Source organism: Trypanosoma brucei (genome assembly GCF_000002445.2).
Source record: "Trypanosoma brucei brucei TREU927 chromosome 11 chr11_scaffold01 genomic scaffold, whole genome shotgun sequence".
Classification (NCBI taxonomy): Eukaryota; Euglenozoa; class Kinetoplastea; order Trypanosomatida; family Trypanosomatidae; genus Trypanosoma; species Trypanosoma brucei.
In genome coordinates this window covers 3,231,342-3,254,958 of record NT_165288.1, presented here as the reverse complement: position 1 = coordinate 3,254,958, position 23,617 = coordinate 3,231,342, and the positions used below count along the sequence as shown (strand labels likewise).

Sequence of the window (23,617 nt, the reverse complement as noted above, 5' to 3'; positions counted from 1 at the left end):
GCGCACACTTGTTTTCGTATGTGTTTACTCTCTTATATATATATATATATTTCTCTCCAGCACACTCTCCGTCTGCTCCCCCTTTCCGTTTAAAAGGTTTCGTAACGGCTGTGGGCTTTTGGTAACAATTTATATTTTAAGCATTGAGGCAGAAATATTGGAAATAGAAGGGATTAAGAGGAAGGGGACGATTTTCGGTAAATAGTGTGGTGTAGTAAACAGTAGGGATAAAGAGTCCAACAAATTTGCCACGAATTTATTTTTATTTTTATTTTAAAAAAACAAAACAAACAAAAAACAACAATGGATAAGAGTTACGAAATGGCACTAACCAACACGGCAACATGACATCAATGTGGAGAAAGGCGAGATTATGCCTATTTCATATTTTCCACCAAATCTCTGCCAGATCTTTTTGTTGCCCTTCATTCAAGCACCGATGTGGCGGCACGACTTTTCCATGTTTTCTGCTTCCTTGTGCTCCTTTCCGTTTGTTGCTGCGAGTTTGTTTCTTTTTTTTTTGTTTCAACCCCGCTTCTTTTTATTTACTTATTTACTTATTTATGTATTTATTATTATTTTGTTTTCTTTTTAATGCATTACCTTCACTTTTTTTTTCCTCCCCTAAAACCCTTAAGTGATGTCTACACACATATCAAACATGTGCATTCGCCAAGTACACAGGAAGGAGTGGTCCCCCTACCCACACATTCTATGGAAAATACATACGTGTGATACAAATAAATTAATGTAGGACAAAACGTAACAGGGGGGGGGGAGAAAAAAAAAGAAAAAGAAAAGAAAAGAGAAGAGAAGAGAAGAGAAAAGAAAAGAAAAGAAGATTAAAAAAAAAAAATTGCTTTCGGAAAAGACCAAAATTACAGTCAGAATGTGTAACGTTAATACCCCTTCAAGGGTGATAACAAAGAACAGAAAACTGTTGAACAAGCATATACAGTTTGGCGTACACTCATATAAAATGAACATATATAAGTCATGCTAATGATAACAATAATAATAATAATAATAAGAGCCGCCTCGTTAAGCATACGGGGTGAGTGGTTTATATGAAATTTCTACACTAACTCATGCATCCCGCATGGCACTCGTTCCTGTCATCCACTCCCTCATCCCTTTTCTCTAAAAAAACAAACAAACATTTTCCTTTTTTTTTTTTTGAAAAAAAAAAAGGAAGACGCGGAGGAAACAAAGGAAAGAAAGAGGAAAAGAGGACACCAGTGAGGGAATACGTTGGCGCGGAGATGAGAGAAACAACGAAGAAAAGAAAAGAAAAAAAGAAGGGAGAATAAGAAAAGGAAAACAACAACAACAATAACAGGAGTTCACACAATAATACATATTTACTCGTGTATTTATATATGTATAACTTCTGCCTTCATTAATTAATTAATTAATTCCTTTCCTTTTCTTCTTTTCTGCTGCTTTTGCCGTTGTTTCTCTTTTTTTTTCCTTTAAAAAGACTTCTCCCTGCCATTTCTTTTTCTTTTCATCCTCCTTCCTTTACTCGTTCATCTTTTTTTTTTTTTTAGTTGTCTATATATATATATATATATATATAATTCCCCCCTTCTTCCTTCTACTTCCGTTTTTATTGTTCCTCACCTCATTTTTTTTTTCATTGCTTCCTTCTTATTCTGTTTCCATAAATCGAGTAATAAATACAATGATGTAAGATAGGGAACCAGAGTGAATATTTGTTTGTGCGTATAATACCTTCATGTGTACAAAAAATTCATTTTGTGTGCGGATGCATATTTCTTTTTTTAAAAAAAAATTTTAAATAAAAGATCCTCCCCGCTACACAACAACAACAACAACAACAAAAGAAAAACAAAACAAATTTCTCATTCCTCCCTTACACTTTCCCGCTCTAATCTCGTGGAAACACGCACCCGCGGCTCTAAACGGTGGTACGAAGAGGCGGGGAAAGAGAATCAGCGACCAAAACAAAACAAATACAGAAAAAAAAAACACGACATAACAAACACATACAGCCAGACACACACACACACATACATATATATATAAATATATGTATACGCAAACCAAAAAAAAAAAAACCATCACAACTCACACGTAAGAAAAGGAAAAAGAAAAAGGGGAAATACAGACGGAACCACACATGCAGATACACACAAACACAAACACAAATACAAATACAAATACAAATACACACACACACACACACGTATATATATATATATATATATAAATTCTCTTTCCCTTTTTCGTGAGTAACTGTGCATTTGTATTTATAAATTTAATCATAAATAAATAAATAAATATATATATATATATATAACCCGTACAGGCATGCAGGGATTCAGACACATTGACGAGTGCAGCGGATGAAGTCCATACACATCCACAAATGCTATACATGAAAACCACACGTCAAATAACGGTGGAAAAAAGTCAAACAAAGAAAAAAAAAGAAAACAACAACAAATCAATCAATCAATCAATCACGGAACAGGGCGCCAAAGAATAAACAAAGAGGAAAATATAAAAAAAGAAGAAAAAGAAAAAAAAGAAAAAGGAAGGAACAGATGAAGTATACTCAAATCCCTCACATATACAAAATTTCCTCTTACCCTCTGTTCTTTTCCATACATATTTCCATGAGTGTTTCCCTCACGTCATAACTTCATTCCTCTTTTTGTTTTTGTTTTTGTTTTTGTTTTTTCCTCCTTTTCATAATTTCCCCAGCCTGTTTCCTCATTTTACTTTTACTTTTACTTCATTACATTACATCACATATACGTTTCGTGTCTCGTTTTTGTTATTTGTTACCTTCATACACCCTTTTCCCTCTGTTTTTTTTCCTTTTTTTTTGTTTTTCCCCCCTCCCTCCCTTCCTACTTTCCCTCTCTCTCTTCTTTTTTTTTTTATAAAAAAAAAATATTGTTTATTCTCCATCTAGTGATTAATTAAGATCATAAACGAAAGGAGATAAAGGGGGACAAAACAAACAAACAAAAAAAAATAAAAAATAAAAATAAAAACAGTATTTTCCCCTCCCTTCAATAGTGTTACAATTGTCCCATTCCCGTGATGAAACGTACGTATATGTGTTTGCTCATTTGTATTTGTATTTGTATTTTCTACATGTGTGAAAGGCATTAAAGACATTAAACAAAAACAAAAGAAAACAAAAGAAAACAACAACAACGTATCCGCATGAGTTTTTAATGTCACACGTCAAAAGCTGTGAAAAGGCGCTCATTGTTTCTTTTTCTCCTTTCCACCTTTCCACCTTTTTCTCTCTCTCGACTTATTTCCTTCACTCCTCTTTTTTTTTTTTTAACTTTCTGTTGTTGTTTAATTGCTTTCGAATGTATTTTTTTTTTGTTTTTATTTCCACCGCACCCTCAATCCCCTTCGAACGCATTAATGATTAAATTTAACGGGAAGATAAAAAAGTAAAGAAAAAAAAAGAAGAAAAGAGATCACACACGCCCATCTGATAGCATCACGTGCACATAAGTGACAAATAGATGTGGAGACAGCGCGACAGAAGTTATGACATATAAACAGCAAAACAGAAATTGGAGCTACAAAAAAAAAAAAATTAAAAAAATTAAAAAAAGAAAAAAAAAAAAGAAGGTATAAAAATAAACCAAGCAAAAGTGCACACGTGAGCGAGATGCGGCAAAATAAACATAAATGAGGTGCACACACATATATTTATATATTTATGTGTGAAGAGCCTCTCGGGGGAAGTCGCCAACACCAAACTGGTAGCATCAAAAAAAAAAAAAGGAAAAAAAAAACCACAAATGTTTCGTTTATTTTCCTTTTACTTTACTTTACTTTTTTTTTACTTTTTTTTTACTTTTTTTTTACTTTTTTTAAAAAAAAACGAAGAGTCACCGCATGTCCCTTTCTTTCATTTCCCTCCTCCTCCCCTTTACCAGCGGCACCCGTACATGCTAAATAAATAAATATGCATGTACGGGCATGTGTGTTTATGAATCTTCTTTCACCTTCTGCGCTGATCCAAAACACGATGTTGCAGCAAGTAATAAAACAAGCAGAAAGTGGGCATAAAATGTGCCTCGAAGATGAAATCGGGATCAGTAGAAATGCACAGGGAAAAAAAAACAACAAAAATAAAAAACAACAACAACAACAACAACAACAACAACAACAACAAATATTGATATCTTCATTCACCTTTTGTAAAATCTTTGGTTTTCCTCCATCCTTATATCCGCTCTTTTCCCTTCCTTTTCTTCACATGTCTTATCCCGTCCGCTTTGCTTTGATGTGAGCCCTCCTTACATAAATTCCGTGCACACGCCACCACTACTTCCTCCGCTTCATATCCTTCCAACCGAAAAGCACACACACGAAAAAAAAAAATTAAAAAAATTAAAAAAAGAAAAAAAAAAGAAAGAAAAATACATCCAAATGAAAGTAAAAAAAAACAAGTAGATGAACCAACGGAACTAATCAACGACAACATCGACAACATCGACAACAACAAAAAAAAAAGGACAAGATAAAAGATATCATCAGACATGAGAAGGATGGAGAAAGCGAGTGCACAAGAGGAACACAGAAGCGAACTGAAGTGTTATCGTAGGAAAGTACACGTGCAAACGTTTCTTCTTTTTTTTTTTGTTGTTGTTGTTGCTTTTACTTCTCCCATATGATTTCATAAATACAAACATACACACACACACAAAAACATACACACACATCCGGCATGATGGGTAAGTGGTTTGTAAGCCGCAGCTGACGTGTAGTGCAGCGTGGGGGAACACGAAAAGGAAAAAAGAGGAAATAAGGAAGCGAGCAGTCCACAATGCGAAGGCGCTCATCAAATTAAATAAATATACAAATATATAAGGGACACAAAGTGGAAACCCAACAATTAAAAAAAAAAACGAAGCAAATATAAATAAAAAAAAAGAGGAGTAAAGAAAACTGTGTAAGTAAGGTGAAGGTATAAAGGAAAAGAAAAGAAAAACAAAACAAAGGTTAGCAAAAAAAAAAAACAGACAAAAGAAACAGACCATCAAATTTCGGTGAACAAAACCCTCTCGACGCTTCTAAAGTGGTACAATACAGAGTAAATAAATAAATAAATATATATATATAAACAAAAAGAGAGGAGCAAAAGTTTCAGGAGAGGATGGAGTTACGCCCCTTCAAAATCGCAAAGGTAGACAAAGGAGCACTTTCCCAATCCTCCACCGTAACGGAAAGTCGAAAGTATCAAAAAATTGTAATTGCCACAAAAGGAACAAAACCATGGGAACTTTGCGTCAGAACCCGATACAATCGATGTTAACACCACACAGCCAATGGTTCAAATGAACATCTCACAGATTAGTTAACAACGGATTACATGACAGGTGTTGGGGGGAGTTTAGAGCGGTTGTCCACGTGGTTGGGATGCTGGCGGCACTCGGGAAAGTATTTATGCACATACGCGTGACTCATCATTTGTCGAGCATTCAGACGCCTCTGACGGTCATAATGCAGCAAGTTTAGAATGAGGTCACACAAAAGTGGTTCAGTAATAACTTCCCGCACGGGGCGGGCACGTGCAATGCGAGCGATATGTTTGGGATCTTTGCATGGTTGTAACGTACCTGCAGCAGTAAAGAGGTCACGAGCCTCTTGCGTGCCACACCGCACAGACCAGTCGGCAGGAAGGCGTCCAAGCGTCTTCTCCATTAAGTGCAGGTGCTCCAAATTGTCATGAGTATCATACAACAGTTTCCCAGTATAAAGTTCATAAATGATACATCCCATCGACCACAGATCTGTTGAATACATCCATCCAAGGCTCAACACAACTTCAGGACTGCGGTAGTGACGTGTTGACACAATTGCTGTGCGGCTATGGCGCTCGTCACAACAACCGCCGAGATCACAAATGCGCACACGGCATGGTTCAGGGGGTAACGCTCTGTGTGTCATTGGGTCTACCGAAGTATCACCAGATTCCATTAGAATATTCTCCGGCTTCAGGTCCGTATGCATGAGATGAAGTTCCGTGTGGAAGTAATCCAGTGCCGCACCAACTTGGAAGATAATCTGTGCCAAATGGCGATGATTGAAAGGACCATGTTTCATTATCCAATCTAATAAGCATGGTCCGTACTTGGGCATCACAATACACATATGACCCGTTTCATTCTGGAAGTAACGCTGGATTTTCATTAAAGGGAAACGGTCCTCCACATCGGAGAGTCGAACACGTTCCATGAACTGAATTTCAATTTTCGCATCGCGAGTGTATTTTGGCACATTACGTACTATTTTTACCGCACAATACTCTTTCCGCTTCCGGTCCCATGCCTCCACAACTTTCCCGAATGTACCCTCACCGAGCAGCGATAGTATTTTAAAGCGACCCGTTGATGCATCGATATCTTCTCCCAACACAACGTAGAAGTGACCCTCCTCACGACTCTGATTTGGCAGGGCATACGTCACCTTCTTTTTCTTTGGTGGTGGTTGCATTTCGCTGTGTTTTGCAGTACTCGTCGTGGTGGCGGTTGTTCCTGTGATCGATTGATTGTTTTTGTTGCGGCCGTCGTCAGCAGTGTCGGCTGTTTCTCTGTCACGTTTGCTTCCCGAACGACGGGCGCTGTTTGTGGATTCCCTCGGTGTCATGTTGGAACATGCGCCGTTGTTGATTTTGGGATTGTTGTTTACGTGGACATTTACTAGTCCTGAGGGGTATTGCTGGAGACCAGCTCTGTGGGTTAGACCAGAGCTTATGCTATCCATTGTGGTTGTTTTGTAGTAAATACTCTTTGTTTCTTGTTTTAGTGATCTATCAGACGAAGCAAGTGCCGTACTTTCTCTCCGTGTCTTGCTTTGTCTTCGTCTCCTCGGGTGTTGTTGTTTTCTTTCTCACTCTTCGGGTGAAATCGCCGTGGGTTAATGCAGTGTTCTAAAGGAAACAAACAAACAAAAAAAAAATCACCGTCTGAATGTGTGAATCAGCCGAAAAAAGAAAAAAAAAAATACGCGCAAGCGCTAGATGTGATCGTTGAAAGAACGATGGTTAAGGAGCACAGCAACAGCAAAGGAAGGGAGGTGAAGAAACACAATAAAGTAGTTCTTCCCTCTCACGTAAACCTTCCTATATGTGTGCGCACCTGAGGGCCTCGTATATACGACCCACCAGTTGGTTGCAAACTTTGTGTCTCCTTCACACCTGTTGCTTTAAGGAAATGAAAAGCTGCCTCCTTTTCCTTTATTTGATGCTCCCTTCCGTCGATCCACCACAGGTACAAAAGTTAAAGGTATCCTTTTTTTTTCTTTCGTTCTCTCTCTCTCTCTCTCTCTCTCTTTCTTTCTTTCTCTCTTTTCGCTTGAAACTTTACCTCAACCTCCACCTCCTTATTAATCTCTTTTCTTTCTCCGGGTACCTACGCTAGGTTTAACGCGGACTCTTTTGTTTGACACTCACTTTACCCTTGTACTTTCCTTCCTAACTTTCACCAACTGTTAACTTCCTCTAAGCAAACTTGTTACCTCTAGTCTAGTGATGATTTGATTACAAAATTGTGAAGAAAAATCAGGATAAGAAGTAAAGAAAGAAGTGAAGACGGTAGAGAAATACGTAGCATACAATGTGTTCACGTTGACAAACGGCAAAGTGCTGTGTAAAAGTAAGCGATCAAAAATAGAACCATTCGTAATGTCACACCTTGGCACAGCAGTAATGCACACACAACACGCAGAGTATGGCGGAGAAAGAAGTGTGCGGTTCGGAAAGGTATACGTGTATGGGGAGGGAAGGAGGGAGGAAAAGAAAATGTGTGTGTGTGTGTGTGTGTGTGTGTGTGTATTTGTGTATAGTAAATATATACGTGAAGGCGTTTAACCTTACTACTGAATTCCAAGAGAGAAAGAACAAATTTCCCGATCACAAGGGTTGCCCAACATTAGCGTACCTGACTAAAGTTGCCAGTAGGACTCAGATTCTGGGGACAAAGCGGATACTTCCCTGGACGCTAGGGAATAAAACTATAAAATTTGTTTTTGTTTTTGTTTTATTTCCCCCCTCCCCCTCCTCCTCCTCCTCCTCCTCCTCCTTTCCACCACCCCACTACTCCTCCCTTTTTTCCTTTTCCCTTTTCATCGTCACTTGGCTCCCGCTTCACACGCCTTCTTCTTTATCTCACTAAATGACTACCGAAACGCAGCCATTACAGGTGGTAAACCTTTAAAAAGGGAATTGACAGTAAATATTAAGAAAAGAAGAGGGAAATAGAGGGATTAGAACGGGAATTGAGCTTAGTAATATTGGAAACAAGTGACATGAAGAAAGGAAACAAAGCAAACAAAAAGAAAATATGATACCGAAGGAAGGATATATATATATATATATATATATATTTATATATATTAATAAGACAACACCAGCACCGACAGCAAAAACAGATAAACAAACAAACAAACAAAAGGAGCCCATCTCCATTTTTCTTCCCCTTAAAATACCAAAAGATGAACATTCACAGATGACATCGAATGGTTAACGATAACCGCAGCCAGTGAATCCGCGTCTGGATGAGGAGGAATGGCAAGCACTTCTTCTGGTGCAGTAGTCAGCTGTAACGTGCCTTCACCTCTTTTTTCCACCACACGCAGTGAATTAGCGGCACGATGGCCAACATCTCCATTACATCAAGTAAACTCTTTCATCGAAGCAGCATCCATCGATGTTGAGTAGATGGAGCGAAGTAAATACAAAAGAGGATTAAGGGAGGATGTGATGGAGGAGGGGGAGGGGGAAGAAAAAAGAAACTCATCACTCACCCCCCTCATTCCGAAAAGAGAAGAATTATCAAACTGGATCCGCTTGTAACGGAACAGCTGACGGCCCCTCACATGTATGGGTCCCTTCCCCACCATTTTCACCCATTCTCTTTGTTTTGTTCTGTTTTGCTCCTATCTGACTTCTTCACACCAACTTAACGCATCACAGCCGCCACCACATTTCAAACAATAAAAACATATACTTTTTATGTACATCTTCTTTTCACCTTAATTTACCATTTCTATCACTTTCTTTTTTTCACGGAAAATATCTTCCTCTTTCTTTTGCGCCACTACTTGGATACCGTTGGTCCAAACACGTACGCACATTTCGTTTAGCCTCCGGTCGTCGCCACCATCCGTTACGCTACTTTTTTAGAGTTACACGTACAAATATGCGTTTGCGTGTCTACATGCATGTATGTACTTGGAGGGAGGGAGAGCAACGTGTTAACCAATGAGAATAGTTAGATAAAACAAGCACACATACACACATAAACCATCAAAGAGCAGAATTTCGTTAGTTGCCCTTGTTTTGTTCCGTTTCAGTTCAACGCTGTCTCTTCCAGTTCACTTTGTTTTTGATATATCCCCACTTCTTGTACTCAATCGAAGAGTTCGTCACACAACACACACACACACACTACTCGTATGCACATGTATAAGGGTTATTAATATCCCCACCCGTATACAGAGAAACGGATATATGTATATGTATATATATTTGCGGCAACCAAAACCCCACAACAACAAAAAAAAATGTCTGCAAACAAGTAACACTAAGCGGTTCCTACGATATGTGTGGCAAGACCACACGGCCGGTGCCTCTCCCTTCGAACAGTGCCTCCTCACTGACTAATCTCGCATTGCTTCCACACAATCACTTTCCGTACACCACAGTGCCTCTAAGCCAGATGAGCCACGACGGCTTCGGACCGCTAGAATTCTCTACCTGTACGACCAGCAGCAGAATCAACAACAGGTCACACACGTTCCTGAAGATGAGCAAAACCACTGTCACGATCCCGTTGTATCGCAGTGGGTCGAATATGGAGAAACAGGAGTACGTGATGGACAGCATAATGAGTGATGCACCCATCAAGTAGGCTCGTCGGAACTTTTGCTTTGCGGTGATATTACCGATGTTTTGAAGGCACCTCACGCCACATATCATCCATACTAATAGCAGTATGACGTCACTGAACAAAAAAATCGTGGTAAAGGAACGTGGGGGGTGAAGGCGTTGTGCTGGAGTCGCTGAACGGTTCACCCAGCAGATCGCCGTTTCAGATATGGGTTCATGACAGGCCTGCACATCTTCGAAAGAGGCCGCGACGGCGAGATAGACGACCAGTGTGAAGGTTATGATCCACATCAAAAGCACAAGGCGCAGCTTCAACACAGCATCCCATAAAACTAACCGTTTCCACCTGTGAACCAGGGGGCCGCACTTGTCCGTAGCTCTAGTAACCTCATCATCAGTGCCAAATGTCGGCAGAGGACCCCCAGTCAGCCAATTGCGCACGAAACAGAGTTTCCTTTTGAAGCTATTTGGGGGCTTTCTCGTTGCTGAACTTGCCCCACCACTAATGTGCACACTCACAAGAGTTTGCTGGTTGAGCGGCACTGTGTAAGACTCGGCTTCCCTGACGGATGCCGCACCAAATCTTATCCCACATTCTTCATTGTTATGAACGCGGCTCGGCGGGAAACTGCTGCTGTTCATGTTTACCCGCGAGCCTCGTGGAAATTGGGAGGCTGGATTCGCTCCCGAATCACGAAAGTGCACTGAAGAGGATGAGAAAGGGCCGTCCATGAAGCTATCAGTATCGCTAACTGACAAGGAAGGCTTCAACTGAATGTGGATATCACTCGGCATCACGACACCCCCCTCATGCAAGTACCCTGGACCCACACCATTCTCACATGGGGAATAGGTATGAGTGTTGTTCCATTCTGCAGGAGCTGCCGCAGAATGCAACCTCGAGTTATCATCACGATTAGTCCTAGAGGGGAGATGACTGCGGCTCCCATTAAATGATATGTGAGGCTCGCGGAAGCTGTCACTGCCCGCGGAGCGACCCATCTCCACGGCCCCATGAATGCAGTTTAATATGGGGACAACCGCTTCTCTCCCGCTGTGCAATTCATCTAGTTCAATATCGGCCCCATCGCATTCCCTTGTTTCACACCTTCTGCGTCCTTTGGATGAAAGCACGGCACCCGGCGTGGATATGATGATACAATACAGCAAAATGGCTACCTGACGCAGAGTGTGTCTACCTAGGGCGTAAAAGCAGAACTCAGGCGTAAACCGCCACACGTTTGCTGGGAAAAGCAATCCAAGCTCACCGATAAGCGCGTAACATATTGCCCAAGCCCCTAGCACCACTAACAAAATAGCTTTCATCATATGCAACGGAGCAGCGAAAGGGTGATCCCTATCTTCAAGCATCGCGCCAACTCGAGAGAAGGGCAACACCGACGCCGCTAGCCATAACCCAACGAAGAGAGCTCCAATGCAAAAGTCACCGGTGGCATGGATCATAGCCCAAAGCAGTGTTCCAAAAAAAAAAATAAATAAATAAACAAGGGAAGCCAACCAGGATCGAAGAGTTACCCTGTATACGCACTGTTGCGAGCGTTTATTCGGGCAGATTTGGTAGCTCCGCGTCTAATCTTCCCTTTCCTGCTTCGCCGCGGCAGCCTATTAACCTCTTTACAGTCGCCTTCCTGTTTCCCAATCTTTTAGTGGCCAACCCTGAACCCAAGTCCCAATATTCCTTTGGTGTCACTGCCACTAACGCGGTTCCCGTTAGGTCTCCTCGCCTTCCCTTCTCCCCTTAACTTTAACTGCTCTGCCGCTGTAATTCCCCCTCTTTTTTTTTTTGAAAAAAACTAACTTTTGGGAGGGGGCCGCTTCCCTCAGCAAGGCCTCGGGGGAGCACACGTAACCTTCTGTGCTGCACGAACCCCCCACTCACCACGTGGGTGCGAGCGTACTCCCTCTGCCCCTACCTAAGCAGGCTGTGGTATATATATCGGTGCACAATCAAGCGTGCAGCACCGACAGGGTGAGGGAGTAGAAGCCTGCTCCTAATTAGAATCAATCCATCACAAGAAGAGAGTGGTAAGTTTAATGAGACAAGCCGGCGCGCGATGTACGGGGGAAAAAGAAAACAACAACAACAGAGAAGCGAATGTGTATACCAGGGAGGGAGAATGTGAACTCTGTGACAGCTTACAGGTTATTCAATTTGGCACACAGTGATGACGACAAAGGCATGCATATGTGTGCGCCAAGTAGGGAGCGGTCTACGTAGCCTTTCCGTCGGAAATCGAATACCCCCGTGCGGATGTGTCCCCACGCGGTGAAATGAATGACATATCAACTTTTTGTCGCAGCATCAAAAATTAAAGGAGTACCCACATGACGGAGCCTCAGTAATACTTCCCCTAACCGGAGTCGCCACGTCCTATTAGTAGAACGTCGCTGAAGGAGTTCACAACTGCGTGAAACAGGAGTTTAGTGGGTATCGCCTCGAGAGTTAGGTGACTGCACTGCATCAGTTTGTCCAGAAGTAGAAGCTCCGAAAAGACTGCAGATGCCTGGTGGAACTGGAGATCTGCCTCCTTCTCTTGGCGCCCCTCCACTCCTCCTTCGCTGCATCCCTTTCCGCACCGTTGTTGAGATGGGTGCGCCGGTGCGTGTGTGCACTCCTCCCCCACAGACGGTGCGGGAGTTTCGTCCAATTGCTCAATGCCATTTGCGCTGCTCGCAACGACCGCCTTCTGCCGGCGCACACCAGCCAGAAAGGAGGGAAGACGGCGCAAATTGCATTCCAACATCCACAACAACGTATCGACATTCATCCTCGCCTTACCCCAGAGTAGCGCGACGGTGTGGTGGAGAACAACCTGCATGAGAACTTCAACTGAAACAGCGCGCCCATCATCAGCTAGGTACGGGAAAGTCGAAGCAGATGCTTCCCCACTCTCTTCCATCATCTGGGCCTGTGGTTGAGTAAAAAATTTAGCTGAATTCAGCGGAGCTGTGGGCGCTAGTGGAAGATACGTGTTCGGTATAGACCGCGAGGTAACCACCTCCCGCTTGCGATAGCGTTGGTGTGGTTGCGGCGAGAGCCGCTTCGAACGTCCGCCGGTATTTGTGTTCCCGTCATCACGACATTTCCCGGTAGACACAGCTCCTGCCCCGCCCCTCTGCCTCTCTTTCGACCGCTCAATCCTCGCCCTCAGTAACCAACGTTGGTGTTTCTCCGCGTTTAATCGACTTTCAATGGCATCACGGTTCGCAGCCAACCAAGCTCGTGCGTCTCCTGGTGTGCCACCCGGCGTAAGCACAGTAGCCTCAAAGTCGCCAGCCCCGTCCTTTCGTCTGCAATCACGGCCACTCCCAAACAACGTCTTCCGACCCAGTGCGTTAAACTTACCGTTTCCTTTCTCCCCATGCCTATCTTTACTCTCAGAACCAGCTTTGGCATCTTCCGGTACCGCGGCCCCTCGCGAGTTTACTTCATTGTATCCGGCTACAAGCTCGCGGTAGAGCTGATGCGGCGATGTGCTCGTTAGCGTAACACCAGCTTTAAGCGGCTTCATACTTGTGAACCACGGCGCTTGGTCAGTTAAGAGGCTGCAGCAGTCGCGGTCAAAGGAGTGGACACCCTGCCGGGCTCGTCGGTTCGCCGCCTCCACAATGGGGGCGCTAAGAAACGGAAAGACTAGACCAACAGGTGCACCCCCAACAGACCACAGGTACGAAGCGGCGGCGAGCTCCTCACATATTGGGCATGCATCTCCCCATGAACAGTACACACTGTACGAGTGTGTATCCCTTTCTCTCGACCCAGCAATCTCAAGAGGGACCGTTGGTGAGGGTGACGTATTGTTCAACGTCGAAATGGAAGTAGGTGTCCTCGAAGTTACATCCGGTTGTGTAGAGGGTGCGCTGCGCTCACAACTGACTCCCGCATGATGTGTGTCGAAGCCAAACGAAGCTGACTGGCGAAGGCCCTCCAGTAACATCATACAGATCGCTGAGGCCGGAATGATTCTGATTGATGCCGCCGAGCAAACTGCGGCCGGCACGGTTGAAATGCGCAGCGGCAACTGAGATGGCTGCGGACGGCACGGTCTCGTTATTTTATCTTCTGGCACGTGTGGAGCTCCCGATGCGGGAGAAATGTCACAATGAGTGAAAATAACTGTGAGCTCTGTATCTATCGTCAACACACCACATGCTCGAAGGAACTCTACCGCCTCGACGACCAAAATGTCGCAGTCGGCAATATGACTCTGCTCCTCGGCTGCAGCACCGGAAGTATTCGTGCTACTGTTTGTCACATATGTATAAGATCCATGCTGCTGGGACTTAGTCACGTGACGAGTCTGCGAGGTGCCAGCAAAAGTGCGCTCCAGTTCACGGTACAGTGTACCCACTCGCAGTGGTGGTGGGAGGGTTGTGATAGCCGCCCATATGGCGGAAAGGGGTAAAAGCTGCGCAGCTCGTCGGCCGACGGCTTCTCCGTAGGGCTTCGCGAGCCTCTCGACAAAGCTGTCATCCTCAATTGTGACTATATAGTTTGAATTGAGTCGTGCGTTGGCGAACGCCGGGCAACGCTTAGTTGCGCGATAGCCGGCAAGCAACTCCACTGGCAAGCCAAAAAGATCTCGTATAGTAAACCCAGTTGTTATACCATAATTAGCCCTTGACTCACCAAGTCCAATTGTGTTGGCACTGCTCTTACAGTCAATTTTGGACGAATGTAGAAGAGCTTTCGGAGGATTGGTGGTGGTGGGGGAGGCGTTTCCAGTGGAGTTGGTGGGACCTTTCGACGTTGCAGCCATGATAGAGCATACAAGTTGAGTGATTTCTTTGCATAGTGACAAATCGTCACGTTCCGAAAGTCGCTCATACATTTCCAAATCTGACGGAGGATGCAAAGCGGTGTTTCCTCCCGTGACGTTATTCGGTCCAGAAAAAGCGGCAGAGTTCTTCAAACTCTCGCTTTCATCCTTGTCGCCGCACGTTCTCCAAGTACGTAGGTACCCTTCCATCTTGTGTAGCTGGCACGTCACGTAACGCGTCCGGAGTTCCTCCCGGAGAAGTACGTTCATGAATATCTGCACAAAATTAGTTATGCGACCATCGTCGCAGTCAGGACGGCTCATCGCAACTACGAGAACAACACGGGCCGGGTCGGGTGTCGCAAAATTCTCGTTATCCCTCTGGCCTGCTAGAAATTTCACACGCTGTGCACTATCCGCTTGACGTTGCGAATCCACCTCTCTGTCATCAGTGGGATCCGCGTTTGACTCGCGGGGAGGTCGCAAACTGGTCAACGCCACCTGGTGCGACTTCGTGGACCCTGGAAGAAAAGGATATATGAGAAATGTGACTCCGGCAAACTGAATCGTCGTACATGCGACAAAACCGGCTCGAAGTAAGTGGAGTAATACTGCTGTTTCTATTCCCACGCATGTAACACTTCCACCTCCCTTTATACTACCGTTGCCACGATCATTCGAGTTAGTTGCCCCGCTTCGACACCCAGACAAATCCGCATTGGAGTTGGATGACAGCATACTGGTAGTTAAGCGTGGAGCTTCATCGTCAGCATCGTCGGCTTTGCATTTTGTACTCGGCGAAGCCGTAGCTACGGCGGCCATTGATAAGGTCCTGCGGGCACTGCGTGGTTTACACCTTACACCCCCGGTTGAGGGCGCCTGCGGCCGATTAGTGGAAGTACCACTAGATGTGATAATGTCGGCTTGTGTACACGGATTTTCATTGGTGACAGCCGCTGAAACAACACCAGTCGTGGTGGTATTGTTGTCCAGGTTTATAGTGAACGGATTGGTGAACGGGTAGCGAAACAGTAGCTTTTCTTCAGCGAAAAGGAACACAACAGCTGCTCGGTCAGCCATCAGGACGAGCCCCCGAAGCCGGGCTTACGCAGACGTTGTGTACTGCGGTGATAAGTGATGTCATCAACGTGAAAAGAAAAGGGAAGATGGCGTTGCAAACATGTGAACGTCACAGTGTTGCTATGAAAATATGAGGCGCGCAAGTTATAACCGAGTAGTTAAGTTACAGGGTGTCACATCACAACCGCATAAAAATAGATTGAGATGAATTCAACTGTGAGAGAATAACAACCATTACGCAGGCACAAATAGAAGAAAAAAAAAGAGTATTTTGAGCGGGTATTAATTCTTATTCTCTGCCATTTTTTCCTGCACACGCGCCCGCACTTCCTCCGGTTGTCTGGAGGATACACACAGCCACTCTGCTACGGTGTCAGAGACGTCCTTGAACTTGCGTGTTTGCTCCGCTAGCCGTTTCAGTTGCGTGATAAGCTTATCAGTTTTCTCTTGCTGTTGCTGCCGTTTGGCACGTTCCTCCACTAGCTCCTTCTCCGCTCGTCGCAATGCAGTTCCTTGAGACTCTGCCTTTATGTTCCATTGCTCCTGTTGAGCTAGGTGGTCAGCGGCGGCGCGCTTCTGCGCTTGGAGGAGACGTTGAAGTTCATTGTTCTTGCTGTTCAAATGCTGGCGTAAAGCGACGAGCCGTCTCTCCTGGTCTTCCACCAACTTCGCCTGTCGGTCATGCTTATCGGAACCGTATCCGTTACCCACCGTCCTGTATGTAAAGTCATCATCGTCAGAATCATTATCAACCCCATCTCCGACATCGCCCACCTCAGAGCGCAATCGTTTTGTGGCTCCAAGAGTAACGCCGCTTGAGGGTTGCAAAGCCGTCTCCCCGTTCCCTTTACGATGTACTTTCACAGCCTCTACAAAACGATGAATGTCCTTAACGTTTCGCGCTACAACCTCTGCATAACTTGTGGAGGAAAGGGGAATATTCGAGTTTAGGCACTTAGCCACATACGACCGTACGTAAACTGTGTGTTCCTCTGCCGTAAAGGGCTCATTGGACACGTATTTCGCGCTAAGAAGGTCTGCCACATCCCCAAAGTTAATCTGAAGCAACCAACTGGACAGGTGTGCCGCCGTACCGACATCATTGGCGTTAGTCGCTGTGGTTTGCTGGTTTTCTGGCACTACTCGAGGATGTGGTACGATTGTCATGACGCTCCCCAGGCGATAATACTGCTGTTTATTCTTCGTCGATTCACTTGACTGAGCGGCTGGGCGAATATGTTCGTTATCGTGGATAAGTAATTGCTGCTTACTTTTAGGTATGGACACACGCACCAACGTATCAGTCGTCAGAGAGCGTACATGTGCGCTAGTGAGAAAGGTATGCCACAAAGCCACGATGGCGTTCCGGTCCGATGATTCGGTGCTAATACTATTATTACCGACCCCACCATCAACGGAGCCTGGCATCTTGCTGTGCGATTCCACGATGGTCGCAAGGGCTAAAAGCTCACCTAACTCATCACGGCGTAGCTGGCACTGAGACGCCAGTGCGTAGTTGGTGGACATGAGCAACTTTCCCGCAACCAACAGTAGCAAAGAAAGCTCAACCCGACGCAGGCACTAAAAAACGGGAAAGGCTAAGTCTTTCCCACCTCCCTTCTACCACCTAACTTCAAAATTAGTAGAACAAAGGAGAAACACCAATCGGAGCTGCGTGCCTTCACGCACCAAACGCACGTTAAAGTGGCAAAACAAGGCAAACACCAAAGCCCCGGTGGTACGACAAAGGGAGGGGGAGGGAGTAAGAAAAACATAACCTCAATTGTTGTATCATGCTACAAATTATAAGCTTCGGCTAGTTCTCGTGCTCCCAACTTTCCTAACGTAGCTCGGATATGGGACGTGCCTGACTGGGTGGTGTGTAGAAGAGTCTCCCTATAATCCACAATGTCATAAAGAGGCCAACGGCAAGGATCACCACATGTACGAGAGAGTCCGCCCCACCACGGTCTCGCATGTTGACAAAATACCGAACGAACCAATTCGGCGCCAAGCGAGCGAGCACGTTCGTGCGCTCGTAGGGTAACTCGACATCAGCGTTTTCCTCTTCGAACTGACGCTGCCACTCCTTCACTCGCTGTTTCTTCACCGAATCCCGTTCGTTAAAAACGCCAGCGTAGGGGTCATCATCTTGCACCTCGCGGAAGTCCTTCAATCGTCGGTAGAACCGTCTGTCTGGTCCCGCAGAATCGCGCACCTTCGGTCCCTCATACCGCCTGCGTCGTTGGCGTTCGTCCTTGTAGCGACCACTCTTGAGTGTTTCCGGGAACTTCCACGGAGTAGGGGACTCCCCGCAAGCCCTGTCAGGGAATCCGCAATTACTGTTGGTGACGCTCATGCCCGCCACTTTGATTGGGTTGCACGAGGCGCGCGAGCCTCCCTTCCCCTTGGGTGGTTTGCGGATGCTGTCGTAAGGAGAGTACGCGAAGAACCGCAGCGCGTACAAACAACAACAGCCACGGACCAACACCGCCATCGGCGCCGATGGCTGCACTAAGGCACGAGAGCACCGCAGTCCGCCGTGCCGGGCAATGCCAGCGGCTGACATAACCCTTAAAGCTTGTATACAAATCGCATATGAACCGAAGGAGTCCAAGGTACGCGTGACTGCTCATCAGTATTTCAGCACAAGTCTTTTTCTCCCACCACCTTATTAGAGACTTCACTCTTCCTTCGCCCTCCGTTAAACACGGGAGAGTGAAGAGGAAGAAAGTTTTAACGAATGGACAAAGTACGCGAAACACACTTAAACTGTAGTCCATCGCTGAGTTTGGACTGAATGGCCTCGCATGGGACCAACTTTCCCCGCAGACATCATAGTAAGCCAACCGACGACAACAAAGGTTCCTAACATATGTACACGTACATACACGTATATATGAAGAAACACGAAGATCTCTACTGTTTCGACCCCGAATCACAGATCGTTTTTTGCTTAAGCTCCTTCGCACGAGCATCTACGCACGCCCTTAGCGCTCGTCTCTCCTCGGCACAAAGGCCTTGTGACAAGTTGCGGTTGATCTGCCCCGACTCTACACATCGGCCGTAGGCGGCTACCTCATCACGGCACCTGGTGAAACAGTGGCCGTAATTGCTGCGCAGGACCCGTTTGATCACAAAGTCAGAAACGTAGAAATTACCCTCCATACGTCTGTTCTAGCTCGCCGCTATCAAACACGAAACCCGACCCTTAAGGGACAGCCGCTGTTACGCGTGAAGAAGCGTTATCACCTTTAGAAAAACGAAAAGAGAGGAAAACAATCGTTGGAGTTTCGGAAAGGGGCCCAGTCCCGTCCTGGTGGTGCTGCCCCTGCAAACCGCATGACATTACCCGTGATTCGGGTCCGCGACACCGTACAGAAGCTGTGACATGGAAGGGAAGGAGGGAACAACACCGCTCTAAAAGTGAAGTAATTATCAAAAATATACATAATAGCAAGGTAGCACAACCACCAGTCGGGCCACCACGGAGTGATAGCACCTAGAAACTTACACACTGTTTGGGCGCTGAATACGTACCAAGGTAGGAAATGTGTATTCAGGCACATTTTTCTCTTTGTGAATACATGATTAACCTCGAGCTTCTTTCAACCCTGTGGCAGTGTTGGCTTGGCGTTTGCGCGTTGCTTCTCCTCCGCTGTTTGCAGCATGTCCATAATGATCCTGTACCTGCGGTGTCTGGCGTACTCCCATGGTCTAATACCAGTTGACGACGTCCTGAACGCGTCTGCACCCTTTTCTAGTAGAAAAGCTACCGCTTTTTCGCGCCCATACGCCGCTGCGAAGCACAGCGGAGTGGCGCAGAAGTGTGAACATCTGTCAAAGGTTGTGCCATACCGCTGAGTGGGGCGGCCGATGCTGTTAATGTCCACCCCCATCCTCAAGAACATGTCGAGCGCGACAGTGTCACCATCGCAGGCAGCCAAGTAAATATCCTTTGTGCCGCACGGGGCGTTTACGGCGTAACTGCTAGTGACGGCACCATCAGCCGCTACTGCCACATCATGCTTTATCACAACGGCCTCGACTTTACTGTTACGGCATTGAAGGACGTCTGGGTACGGCATCCGTATATATGTATATATATATATATATACTCGTGCAAGTTCCTAGCGCGATTCCGACACCTGACTTACTTTGGGGTTTTATAATATCACCAGCCCGTCCAACTACACGGTTGGAGATGTGAACAGCGATAAAAGAAGTAAGAGCAGGGAAACTTAAGGTGTTGGTGTAGCGTGTGACTTCCTTCCTAGTGAAAGATGTGCCAGGATATAATATTAGACACAGTTAAAGCAGCAAAGTGCATTTGCAAGGGAAGTAAACGATAAGATTAACCACTGTCGTGGGGACGCACGGACAAAGCTAAGCGACGAGAGAACGGGAACAATTTTCCACTTGGGGAGGGGGAGTCGCTAGTTGCCGCTAATGTACACAGTAGACACCCCGTTCCTTTTACCAGCCGTAACGTACGGCAGGTGATGGGAAAATGAGTAAAAGGAAGGGAGAGGCGAAGGGGTATGGAACGCCGCTACTCGTCGGAGGCACTTAGCGACCTGTTGTGTTGGCCGCGGCCAGCGGTATCATCCTTTACCACGGGCACGGTGTGCATCACGCCGTGCTCCAATTCACCAAACGCCGACGACTGAAGTTGATGGGGCTCCAGTATGACGGTCCCGTGGCGAAGCGCCTCCGCGTAGCCCGAGCCACCGGCACCGTTCTTCGCCTTCCGGTGCCATTGACTTCCTTCACTGAAATACGTTGTGAGGTGTTCACTACTCAAAGTGTACTGCGCACCATCCCATAGCTTAAGAGGATACGGGTAATTTTTGCCTAATTGAACCCCGTGCATTGCCTGCATCCTCTCCGTAAGCACGTGTGGTCTATGTATGTAAACAGGAGGGATTTTACTCAGCTGTGGCAACCACTTTTTCACATATATGCCCGTTTGGTCGTGATGGTGGGCAAGCCAATGAATATTACGCACCGTTTCACCAAAATCATCGCGGACAAGCTCACTATAGTAGGCACAATTTCCATAGCACACGAAGGGATCGTAGTCGATCGAGCAGCGCTCCAACCACTCTGCTCCAAGGCGCCAATCCTGGCCATAGCCACGCGATAGGAGCCATATCAGTCCCTGTCTTCCCTCGTCTGCTACGAATCCGGTAAGAGTCAACTCTCGCATTGCCGCATCGGCAAAGGGAATGCCCGTGAGCCCTGCACACCACTTTTGCACGATTTTCGGATCGTGGCGCCAGTCTGCTATGTCATCTGTATGCTCCGGTCGCGGCCCGTACTCATAAAACAGAAGGGGCCCATAGCGCAAACCCATCCAGTGCCAGTAGTCCCGTCGACTGAGCCTTAGCAGCGCCTCCCTATATTGCTGCTGCACAAAATTGTCGCGTAGGTGCTCACTTGTGAACCGTCGCAATTCCTCGTAAAAACGACGTGGTGACAATGCTCCACACGACAGGTACGGCGAGAGACGAGACAGGCGCTGCGAATACATTTTCGTGTTCGTGCGTCGATCCCTACCGTACCGAAGCATCGATGTCATACCTCCATCCATCAACCAATCGAGCACACGCTCGATAGCAGCATCTTCGCCTGGTGGATGAGAAGACTGAGTAGCAATAACTTCCTCCTCGATAAAAGCCTCGGGGCTCCCATAGCCAAGCTCAACAAGTGTGGGGGCCCGGCCACGGTAAAGGGGCGGGGGCTCCAAGCCGCTCAGTTCACCAGTTGTCGGAAGCAAGTCACCTCGTGCTGGCAGATCGGACAAACGATTGATGCAACGATCAAATGCCGCCGTTGGTCGTATGTTAGCCGTCGTTACGTCATCGTGGTACCATCGCTCACCTTCAACCATTGACGCAACGGGTACAGGGAGGTCATCGATATGCACAAGGGTCGTCTGCCACACGCTATGCGCGACGGGTGCTGCTGTTAATCTTGACTCCTTAACCCCAACTTTGGTAGAGGCGGACGTTACTCCGAATGGGTGCACCACCGTGGCGTCATGTTCAGTTGCCTTGTACCCTGCTGTGGGGTCCCGGCTCACCCACCTACGCTGGGTGATGGCTTCCACAATATCGTTATGTACCTCTTTTTCGTGTGGGGTGTACTGCGTTGTTAGAAACACATCGATTGCGCCACACTCGACCACCAGACGTGGAATGTGGTCCTCCGGCCTACCGCAGCGAACGAGTAGGGGTATTCGCAGCTCACGTTCCAACTTGTACCGCAGCGCTGCGAGTGTTTCGAGAAAAAAGCGCGCTCGCATTGGACTTTGCCGGAAGAACCCCCCGACGGCGCTAGGTTGTGCAAACATACGATAATCTACAACCGTCACTGCAATAACTGGCAAACCACCTGCCGCCTCCGCCCGTGTAGCGGCCAGCGCCAACGCGTAATTGTCATGCACTCGCATGTCATTGGCGGCGAAGACAACCATCACACATGCTGATAATTGAGGGGACAAAGCCGAGGGAACGCGAGCCTCCTCTGGCGTTGTTGGCGATAAATATAAGGCATCTTGTTCACTAAGATAATTCCTGCTTGGGGTGTTTGGGATCCCAGATGTTGCCGTCGATACTGTAGTGGGACAACCCACCACTGAAAACAGATGATCACACCTCGTAGTGACATCTTCACCCTCGTTCCGTTTCTTCGTCACGCTGTTCTGCTCTTCGTGATAAGGAACGAGCAGTACAGAGTTGTCCTCCTCCTCCCTGCGGTCCTCTTCAATCACAACATCCACCAGCTCCTGTGAATCCGCTAGTGCATCGCTGTCGACTAGAGCAGAGGCCCTAACGAGTTGCCCATTAACTACGTTACCACTATCTTCACACAAGGGAAGGCTTTCATCATTGAGTGACGCAAACAAAAGGTTACACTCATCGGTAGGGGCAGTTCCGCGCACCTCCTTGTAGCCGTCACCGAAAGGTCGATAAGTGTCATGTGTGTATTGACGTCCCATAATTCTTATGCCATTGCAGTAAAAGATGGCCGGGACGACAGCTCCTAGCGGCAAAGCGGCGCCGACTCTAACCGAACTCCTAAATATTCGCTTCATGTCTCCTGGGTGCAGGAACTGTAACGCAGTGGGTATGTTATAATATTAAGTAGGACACTGCAAGGTTACCTTGTTAAGAGAGGGGAAACCGTGCCGTATCTCCGTCCCTTAGCTTTGTCACTTTCTAATGAAACAACGCCTCGACGACCACGACCACTTCCCTCCCTCTCTTTTTTTTTATTGCACAGACCCGCAGAAGAGTAATAATAGACGTAGCCTGTAGGTAATTAGCAAGGGCCGAGAAAATTAAAAGAGGTGGGAAGGAAAGTGCATCTTACCAAAGAAATTGGAGAGAGAAGGGGGGAAAAGTGCTCTGTGGAGCACTACAGAAGAATACATTCCACACGAAACCTTCTGCCACCGGTCATATGTCACCTGAAGCATGCGCACGTGCGATCAGGTACGACAAAAAATGAGTGAACGGGGGCGTTTTGTAGGACACCGATGCAATATACCGTGGTGACAAAACAAAGAAGGAAAGAGTGAGTGAAGGGGGAAGATTATGCATATATATATATATATATATATATATATATATATATATATATATATATATATATATATATGTATATATATCCCCTTATTCCACACCCTTGTAGCGTAAACACAGAAAGGTACATCTGGAGAGCAAAAGTAGGTGGGGAGACCAGCATTGTATCGTCCATGTTGGCGCATCAAAAATATCAAGATAGAGCCAATCGGAAACATCAGTGTATGAGAGAAAAGCAAACAAGTAAGAAAAAAAGAGGGGAGGGGGAGAAA

At 46.2% G+C, this 23,617-nt stretch overlaps 7 protein-coding genes across 7 annotated transcripts, besides 41 other annotated features; all 7 read right to left on the bottom strand.

The window, feature by feature from the left end:
- Window positions 1–255: 255 nt before the first annotated feature.
- Window positions 256–275: a microsatellite.
- A 229-nt stretch (window positions 276–504) lies between these two features.
- Window positions 505–601: a microsatellite.
- Window positions 536–618: a sequence feature (A-rich).
- Window positions 619–778: 160 nt separating this feature from the next.
- Window positions 779–856: a sequence feature (T-rich).
- A 144-nt stretch (window positions 857–1,000) lies between these two features.
- Window positions 1,001–1,030: a microsatellite.
- Window positions 1,031–1,277: 247 nt separating this feature from the next.
- Window positions 1,278–1,320: a sequence feature (T-rich).
- Window positions 1,321–1,415: 95 nt separating this feature from the next.
- Window positions 1,416–1,548: a sequence feature (A-rich).
- Window positions 1,421–1,555: a sequence feature (GA-rich).
- Window positions 1,556–1,579: a microsatellite.
- Window positions 1,580–1,632: a sequence feature (GA-rich).
- Window positions 1,633–1,779: 147 nt separating this feature from the next.
- Window positions 1,780–1,807: a sequence feature (AT_rich).
- A 15-nt stretch (window positions 1,808–1,822) lies between these two features.
- Window positions 1,823–1,844: a microsatellite.
- A 163-nt stretch (window positions 1,845–2,007) lies between these two features.
- Window positions 2,008–2,061: a microsatellite.
- A 77-nt stretch (window positions 2,062–2,138) lies between these two features.
- Window positions 2,139–2,209: a microsatellite.
- A 1-nt stretch (window position 2,210) lies between these two features.
- Window positions 2,211–2,232: a microsatellite.
- Window positions 2,233–2,287: 55 nt separating this feature from the next.
- Window positions 2,288–2,323: a microsatellite.
- A 145-nt stretch (window positions 2,324–2,468) lies between these two features.
- Window positions 2,469–2,489: a microsatellite.
- Window positions 2,490–2,503: 14 nt separating this feature from the next.
- Window positions 2,504–2,559: a sequence feature (T-rich).
- A 118-nt stretch (window positions 2,560–2,677) lies between these two features.
- Window positions 2,678–2,706: a microsatellite.
- A 120-nt stretch (window positions 2,707–2,826) lies between these two features.
- Window positions 2,827–2,911: a sequence feature (A-rich).
- A 74-nt stretch (window positions 2,912–2,985) lies between these two features.
- Window positions 2,986–3,026: a microsatellite.
- Window positions 3,027–3,159: 133 nt separating this feature from the next.
- Window positions 3,160–3,192: a microsatellite.
- Window positions 3,193–3,246: 54 nt separating this feature from the next.
- Window positions 3,247–3,381: a sequence feature (A-rich).
- A 198-nt stretch (window positions 3,382–3,579) lies between these two features.
- Window positions 3,580–3,626: a microsatellite.
- Window positions 3,627–3,769: 143 nt separating this feature from the next.
- Window positions 3,770–3,794: a microsatellite.
- Window positions 3,795–3,834: 40 nt separating this feature from the next.
- Window positions 3,835–3,874: a microsatellite.
- A 249-nt stretch (window positions 3,875–4,123) lies between these two features.
- Window positions 4,124–4,177: a microsatellite.
- A 198-nt stretch (window positions 4,178–4,375) lies between these two features.
- Window positions 4,376–4,425: a microsatellite.
- A 52-nt stretch (window positions 4,426–4,477) lies between these two features.
- Window positions 4,478–4,516: a microsatellite.
- A 173-nt stretch (window positions 4,517–4,689) lies between these two features.
- Window positions 4,690–4,726: a microsatellite.
- A 176-nt stretch (window positions 4,727–4,902) lies between these two features.
- Window positions 4,903–5,037: a sequence feature (T-rich).
- A 62-nt stretch (window positions 5,038–5,099) lies between these two features.
- Window positions 5,100–5,129: a sequence feature (AT_rich).
- A 244-nt stretch (window positions 5,130–5,373) lies between these two features.
- On the bottom strand, window positions 5,374–6,771 carry Tb11.01.4230 (protein kinase, putative; the record flags this gene model as incomplete). Its single annotated transcript, XM_824210.1, has 1 exon — window positions 5,374–6,771. One exon carries the CDS (start codon window positions 6,769–6,771, stop codon window positions 5,374–5,376), a length of 1,398 nt encoding a protein of 465 aa, XP_829303.1.
- Window positions 6,772–7,314: 543 nt separating this feature from the next.
- Window positions 7,315–7,355: a microsatellite.
- A 453-nt stretch (window positions 7,356–7,808) lies between these two features.
- Window positions 7,809–7,847: a microsatellite.
- Window positions 7,848–8,027: 180 nt separating this feature from the next.
- Window positions 8,028–8,047: a microsatellite.
- A 5-nt stretch (window positions 8,048–8,052) lies between these two features.
- Window positions 8,053–8,088: a microsatellite.
- Window positions 8,089–8,365: 277 nt separating this feature from the next.
- Window positions 8,366–8,401: a microsatellite.
- Window positions 8,402–8,430: 29 nt separating this feature from the next.
- Window positions 8,431–8,457: a microsatellite.
- Window positions 8,458–9,691: 1,234 nt separating this feature from the next.
- Window positions 9,692–11,359, bottom strand: Tb11.01.4220 (hypothetical protein, conserved; the record flags this gene model as incomplete). Its single annotated transcript, XM_824209.1, has 1 exon — window positions 9,692–11,359. One exon carries the CDS (start codon window positions 11,357–11,359, stop codon window positions 9,692–9,694), a length of 1,668 nt encoding a protein of 555 aa, XP_829302.1.
- An 18-nt stretch (window positions 11,360–11,377) lies between these two features.
- Window positions 11,378–11,400: a sequence feature (AT_rich).
- An 867-nt stretch (window positions 11,401–12,267) lies between these two features.
- Window positions 12,268–15,756, bottom strand: Tb11.01.4210 (hypothetical protein, conserved; the record flags this gene model as incomplete). The annotated part of the gene is made up of 1 exon (XM_824208.1): window positions 12,268–15,756. The coding sequence occupies one exon, from the start codon at window positions 15,754–15,756 to the stop codon at window positions 12,268–12,270; it is 3,489 nt and encodes a 1,162-aa protein (XP_829301.1).
- A 282-nt stretch (window positions 15,757–16,038) lies between these two features.
- Window positions 16,039–17,283, bottom strand: Tb11.01.4200 (hypothetical protein, conserved; the record flags this gene model as incomplete). Its single annotated transcript, XM_824207.1, has 1 exon — window positions 16,039–17,283. One exon carries the CDS (start codon window positions 17,281–17,283, stop codon window positions 16,039–16,041), a length of 1,245 nt encoding a protein of 414 aa, XP_829300.1.
- Window positions 17,284–17,596: 313 nt separating this feature from the next.
- Window positions 17,597–18,325, bottom strand: Tb11.01.4190 (hypothetical protein, conserved; the record flags this gene model as incomplete). The annotated part of the gene is made up of 1 exon (XM_824206.1): window positions 17,597–18,325. The coding sequence occupies one exon, from the start codon at window positions 18,323–18,325 to the stop codon at window positions 17,597–17,599; it is 729 nt and encodes a 242-aa protein (XP_829299.1).
- A 1,039-nt stretch (window positions 18,326–19,364) lies between these two features.
- Window positions 19,365–19,844, bottom strand: Tb11.01.4180 (uncharacterized protein; the record flags this gene model as incomplete). Its single annotated transcript, XM_824205.1, has 1 exon — window positions 19,365–19,844. The coding sequence occupies one exon, from the start codon at window positions 19,842–19,844 to the stop codon at window positions 19,365–19,367; it is 480 nt and encodes a 159-aa protein (XP_829298.1).
- Window positions 19,845–19,847: 3 nt separating this feature from the next.
- Window positions 19,848–19,873: a microsatellite.
- Window positions 19,874–20,308: 435 nt separating this feature from the next.
- Tb11.01.4170 (DNA photolyase, putative) lies at window positions 20,309–22,855 on the bottom strand (the record flags this gene model as incomplete). Its single annotated transcript, XM_824204.1, has 1 exon — window positions 20,309–22,855. The coding sequence occupies one exon, from the start codon at window positions 22,853–22,855 to the stop codon at window positions 20,309–20,311; it is 2,547 nt and encodes an 848-aa protein (XP_829297.1).
- A 501-nt stretch (window positions 22,856–23,356) lies between these two features.
- Window positions 23,357–23,431: a microsatellite.
- Between the last annotated feature and the right edge of the window lie 186 nt (window positions 23,432–23,617).